Below are 6,949 nucleotides of genomic sequence, written 5' to 3' on the forward strand. Positions count from 1 at the left end.
CAGTAAGGACTTGTGTCGCTAAAGATTCGTCGGAACGAAGTTACGGAAAGTTAATTAACAAACAGAGACGTAACAATTACATAATTATTGAGAGGGCCTAAATTAATTACGACTATTTTCAGTGAAAAGAATATAAAAATATATTATTGTTTATATATATACATATATAATAAATTAAAGTTTCGAACACCATTCGATGTATCTTTCAACATTTCGTCCACACAGGCAAAATCTTAGAACTACTTCTCCATCGGGATTCGGTCCATGTTTTGGACCAGGGAAGGTCAGGTTGACCTCTTCCTCCTTACCTTAGAGCTGACAACATTTACACTAATGTCTCGTACAACGACCTTCAAAACCTGAATTGAATAATCCAGATAAACGGAAATAGAAAAGAAAAGTTGACTTATATGTCGAAATTTACGAACAGGAAACAAACAAACAACAGAGACCAAACTCAGTAAAACATTTGAGCTAAACTTTAAATTCATGTATTTAATACATCATGGCCTTGAACAATCCGTCAATGAAATTAGCTTATCGTCTCCCATTACTGAAGTAGAAAGACTTGAATGTTGACACGTGTGCTTATTTGCCAACAGTTAGGATGGCTTTTATTACCCTAGATAATTTTATTTTATTCATATAAATAAGTAAAAACTGTTTCAGACGCTGGTGAAGGATTACGGCACACGACTCATAAAGGAGTACGAGAGCGCGTGCAGAATATTAAATCAACTTTTATATCAAATATGTACCTAATAATGACGCGAAAGATAACGTTCTTAGACAATAAAATAGAGAAAACCTACAATTTTTACATCATTTTCTTTTATACAGTTATGCATATTTAGCGTGAATTATCAGATCCTCTGGTTTTATATGGTTGCATATATATTAAGCGCGAATTATCAGGTCTTCTGGTTTTATACGTTTGCTTATATTAAGCGCGAATTATCAGGTTCTCTGGTTTTATAGCTTGCATATATTAAGCGTGAATTATCAGGTCCTCTGGTTTTATACGGTTGCTTATATTAAGTGCGAATTATCAGGTCCAAAGGTTTTATAAGGTTGCATATATTAAGCGTGAATTATCAAGTCTTCTGGTTTTATATGGTTGAGTATATTAAGCGCTAATTATCAAGTCCAAAGGTTTTATACGCTTGTGTATATTAAGAGCGAATTATTAGATTTTCTGGTTTTATACGGTTGCCTGTCAAGAAGGTCTCGTCGATTATGGACTATATTTTATAACTTCTAAAAAAACTGACTTAAAAATCGTGCTGAGTGCCCCAATCTTCTAGTGAGTGATGTCGAAATTATATTTTTGCCTAATTAATTTATGTTCGACATTGTCAAGTCTTAAGAATACTCACCGCTGTTATAAACCCACATATACACAACCAGCTGTGAGATCCTGCTTAAAAAAGAATATACTTGGATTTCATGTCCTTATGTTGTTGTTTTTCGCCTAATTTTTACATTAAATGAAAATAATTGATCTCATTCTGCACTGACTTTCAAAATAAATGTGTACCCGTGTGTGTTTCACACGTGCATATTGTATATAAGTGGATTAAAATACTTTCTTAAAAGTTATACAAAATTAAGTTGACTGAAAATTAGTCATTTAAGTCGATAAATTTGTATAAGTGAATTTGTATTTGTGGCAAAACTATTAAGGCTATCTAATGCCGTCCCTAATTTTAAATTACTGACCAGAGGGAAAGTCAGTAGTACCTTAATATCCACCATCCACGCTGAGGGATTGACTGTAACTCTTATAGCTCACTCACAGCTTAAAGTGCGGGGAAAATCTTGTGGTATCACATGGATACGAATCTCGATAAGTGACTTTATTATTACAAAATGGACTCTATCGATTTTTTAGCCTTTCATAAGCGGTTGAATTTTAAAACCAACATCAATGCTATATAAACAGGATTGAATATTAAAACCAAGAGCAATGCTAAATAAACATGATTGATACTTAATAACAACACCGGAGCTATATAAATATGGTTGAATTTGAAAATCAACATCAGAGCTATATAAACATGGTTGAATTTCAAAATCAACATCAGAGCTATATAAACATGGTTGAAATTTAAAATCAACATCAGAGCTATATAAACATGGTTGAAATTTAAAATCAACATCAGAGCTATATGACATCGCAAGATTTTAAATCAAGTATAAATAAGGATCAGTGTTGCTTTGCTGACATGTATAAAATGGCTCATTATTTTATTTACCACCTTCAATATTTTATATTTTTTGAAAGGACTCTGCGTAGCTTAACTTAAGTATTCCTGCGCAATGCCCACCAGTGTGGTGCATCATTTTATCAGTCTATTTTTTCGCAACCCTGAGTATTCTTTAATCCATACATCCTTGGCCATACCAAAATATACTTTATATGTGTGGCACTACTTGGTTCTTCATCGGTACTGGGGTTAAAACCTCGCAAAATGACAATAGCAAAGTTAATAGCCTATTACTATGTTTAATGTGGTTTATTTGTTGTTTTTTTTTATTTTTGAAACTTTTAAATTCATCCCCGTCCACTCTTTCCTTTTAGTGATGTCACACAGGTTTCCATTGTTTATTGAAGAGATGGTATGTTTGTAGTTAAGAACAAAGCTACACAATGGGCTTTCTGTGTTCTGCACACCACGAGTATCGAAACCCGGTTTCTAGCGGTATAAGTCCGCAGACCTACCGCTTTTCCACTAGAGGCGAAGTGCTGGTTCCACCTTATATTTAACTTAATTCTGAAGTATAAAAAAATTAAAGTCGTGCACCCAATGGTATGAATTAAAACAAAAACTCTTTCTAGATATTTTTTTCATATACCTTAAGGCTTTTTGATTAACTTGGAATAGGAATTAAGAAAAAAGAAAGTTGTTTTTTTTTTCTGGAAGATGATGTACTTAGTCCAGTCCTACAACTTTTATGCTCCTTCAAACCGCTTCCCATCATAAGCTGTGATTAAACATACCCTAAACCTCTTTTACTTTTATACTTCCTGTTCATTAACCGCTTCTTGTGTACAACGTTCTCATTGGTCATACAAACGATAGACGGTACAGTTCAAACGTAAATCTGAAACATTATACTTATTTGTATATATGTATTATCAGCGAATTTTTATTGGTTACAAGATCAATAAATCACGGCAAGCTAGAATATATAACAATCGGGCGATTTTCTCTCATTTATCCAAGTCTTTCATGCACAACAGCTTCTGAGGTTTAAAATATATTAGTGAATTATTACCGATTTCTCGAGCTACTTAGAAACTTGTTTTATTCAAAGTGTATCGTAAGTAGTCATTTTCAGCCTTTTACAGTCAATTAGTTTTACAACACGAAAACATTGTTTGTTAATACAGATACAGTGTAAGTAATATAACCGAATCCATTGAGAATATATATATATATATACATTTCAAGAATTAATTATTTTTTTTAATCTTTGATACACATAAACTACTCAGTATCTATACAGAATTGGTATGATAAAAAACATCTTATTATTATATAAATCTTAATTGATTATTGTCATGGAAAACAAGTGTCCTCTATATTATATATCTCGCCACATGAAAGATGTTTCCTTAGTTACCTGAAGTAATAGGCTACTGTCCGTATACGTAGAAAGTAATTTGGAAATCATTGATGGAAAATATAAATGAAATTTTATATGCATCTAAGTTTTAAGTGTAATTTGTGTCGCAATGGTATTGCCACAAAGTTGCACAAAGAGTTATCTGTGCTGCGTCCACTGCAGGGATGAACCTAAAATTTAACGCAGAAAAAGTTCTCAAGCTTACCGCTGAGTCATTGGGTGGGTGGGTGCATGGACGATTTGAAATCAGTTTTTTACTCGTTCCACTCAGAACTATTTTTTGTCCAATCAGTAAAGAAGTAATACAACATATCATGAATGATGCGATTGCATACATCAACCTAATAATCCTGATAAAGGCAATAAACGTCCAATAATTTCTACGAAACGTAATTTAGACAACTTATGCTTACGTTTTTTTTTCCATCCATTTAATTTTGCAGTTGATGTCTTCAAACAAATGCAACATAAACTCGAACTTATAGCAGGACCATTATCTTTATCAATAAAATATATCAGTAATCTATTATAACATCTGAGCCATGGTTTTATCATGTAATGAAATGTAATAAAAATTTTGAACCCTCATACACATAAAACTTCTCAAGGTTGTCATCATTTTCTTGAAGGCAATATAAAACTAAGCATTTAAATCAAATTTGGTGATCAGACAGTACTGAAATATGTTTAAATAGTCTTTTGTATGCTGAAAATTAGCTGATTATACAAATAATTATACCCACATGACTTAAAAATAGCAGAAATAATTCATTCACTGAATGCACTGAATGTGACTTAAATTTTAATTTTGTTCACTTCGATTCCAGACTAGTCCAGGTATTGTTAAAATATTAGTCAGAGAAGATATTGATTATAGAAATATGATAAAAGAAGAAAACGTTGAACAAAATTATCAAAAAGGGTTAGCAAATTGAAAATTCTCTTTTCCATCACTTCAAGTTTTACAATAGGGTAGCATGGCAATGTGCAAACTTATATACGCACACGAATGATTACACTCATTCGATTACAACACCATTCCCAGTTTGCCCCTGAAGAAGAAAGGTCAACCTTTTGAAGGCGCTCGGGTTATAGGTTTTTATCATTTTATATATACGAGTGATTACAGAGATAATCCCATATTTAAAATGATTATGTCTTAAAAGCTAACTACTTGTTCGATGGGAACAAACTTTCACCTCACAAAACCATAAGTTTTATTCAGGAAAGACGTGGTACATGAAGTTTCAAAGTCGTATGATAAAACTTAAGTCATTTTTTTTCTTCGTAAGCTAGCATTCTTATTTTATCTTCCCACAATACAAATTGAGTGATTTGTATAAAAAGTGTGTCAGTGTACAGGATATTGTAAGAATCAATGTTTTCTGATATCCAGAAAAAAAAAAGTGTTTGTTTTAAGTTAAGGACAAAGCTACATAATGGGCTATCTGTGCTCTTCTCACCACGGGTATCGAAACCCGGTTTCTATCGTTGTACGTCCGCAGACGTATCGCTGTGTCACTGAGGGTTAAAAGTGTTTGTTACAGTTTCATGTAGATATAGTTCGGTATGCTGATTGAGTATGTTTGTTGAATTGCAGGCTAAGCTACTCGAGGGCTATCTGCGATAGACGTCTCTAATTTTGAAGTGATAGACTAGAGGGAAGGCAGCTATTCAACACCGCCCACCGCTAACTCTTGGGCTATGCTGCTTGTGAATGACGAAAAGCGTCTTGAATACTTTATTTATTTTTTTTAAAAACTTTGAACAATGTTCAGACTTTCTTGAATAAAACGTATGGGTTTCGATGTGATCCTGGTGAAATTTAGTTACAGCGAGTCAAGATTTGTTTAAGATAAACGTTTGAAAAAGGGGGATTTCTTTACAGTCACCCTGTACCTGTAAATGAAAAATAGCATTCATACAACAAACACCATGCGAATTCATCAGGAAGTTGCAAATCATCTTGTTTACATGATAAACATACATGATTAAACGGTATGATAATCTTACACTCTAGTATAATAATTTTTATTTGGTTACTGTCAGCTTTACACAACAGTAACTGGTAGTGTTCATTGTACGGGTAGCATCCACTTTATAGTATTAAACGTTTTATGTATCGGGTTTAGTTTTGTATTATACTATACTGTATTCTTAATCGAACAGACAGTTTTTATTTATACTGTATTTCCATATATTTAAACACGGACACTGTAAAGCATTAAGAAACATGTTGTTTTCGGTACACTACGATAAAGGTAATTATTTGTTATCTAAATGAAAATCTGAGGAATTAATCGGCAAGTATTCCACAACTGTCATTATAAAAATATGCCACCCGTGTCAGTTTAACAAGTACTCTTTTGTTTTTCTAAGCCCCCAATTCTACATTATTCAGTTTGCAGACAATCCCCACAAGGTGACGCTCTTGTCAGCACTGGTGGTAAGGATGGAAAAGTCACTAGGATGCCAACGTGCTTGAAGCACTTTGTCCCCATGTTCCGCTATCACGACGTTTGGAATTGGCTGAGATAGGTCACCTATATTGAAGAATGTAAAATAATCCAAAAACTTTATTCATCTCAGAAAGTACGAAACCTTATGAAATATCTAATACCGATAAGTTATTCTTTTTTTTTTATACAGCGAATCTACTGCAGAATTTTAGAAATTCTTAAAATAACAGTTATTAGATTCATTTACAAAGATGACAAGATTTATTAAAAAATAAATTTCTCCTTTTTCTGAATTTATAAAAACGTTATTTTATAGTTTTTGAAACTACAACTAAAACTATAGTTTTTAATTATAAATATATATATTTCAACATCATATCCTCATATTCCGTTAATAACAATAACTTTTGGAGTTTTCGCTTATGGTAGGTCTATCTTTTGACAACGCTACAAACCGGGTTTCGATATCCGTGGTGGGCAGAGCACAGATAGCCCATTGTGTAGCTTTGTGCATAACTTCAAACAAACAAACTATCTTTTGAACTTTTGACTTCGAGTAAAACAGTCTGAAGTAATCGCTAAAAAAAGGTCCCCCGTGGGACAGCGGTAAGTCTTCGGATTTACAATGTTAAAATCAGAGGTTCGATTCCCCTCTGTGGACACAGCAGATGGCTATAAGAAAAACACACACACACTCACTTTAAAAAAGTTTTTTTTGAATTCATACTATTAAGTGTGTAACAGTGACTATTTTTGAATATATCAGAAATCCATAGTACAAATACTGATATACTTCAAATAGCGCCAGTATCGCGCAAAGCTACACGAGGGCTATCTGCGTTAGGCGTCCCTAATTTAGC

The 6,949-nt window shown here is 33.0% G+C and overlaps 1 protein-coding gene across 1 annotated transcript in view; it reads right to left on the reverse strand.

Moving 5' to 3' along the window:
- Window positions 1-4,712: 4,712 nt before the first annotated feature.
- LOC106469108 (WD repeat-containing protein 47-like) overlaps window positions 4,713-6,949 on the reverse strand; it is a 29,290-nt gene continuing 27,053 nt past the window's right edge. The window contains exon 7 of the mRNA XM_022397534.1: window positions 4,713-6,173. Coding sequence (XP_022253242.1) covers window positions 6,028-6,173 — 146 coding nt within the window. The 3' untranslated portion in view covers window positions 4,713-6,027. The remainder of the gene's footprint in view (window positions 6,174-6,949) is intronic.

Source organism: Limulus polyphemus, unplaced genomic scaffold (assembly GCF_000517525.1).
Source record: "Limulus polyphemus unplaced genomic scaffold, Limulus_polyphemus-2.1.2 Scaffold3309, whole genome shotgun sequence".
Taxonomy (NCBI): Eukaryota; Metazoa; Arthropoda; class Merostomata; order Xiphosura; family Limulidae; genus Limulus; species Limulus polyphemus.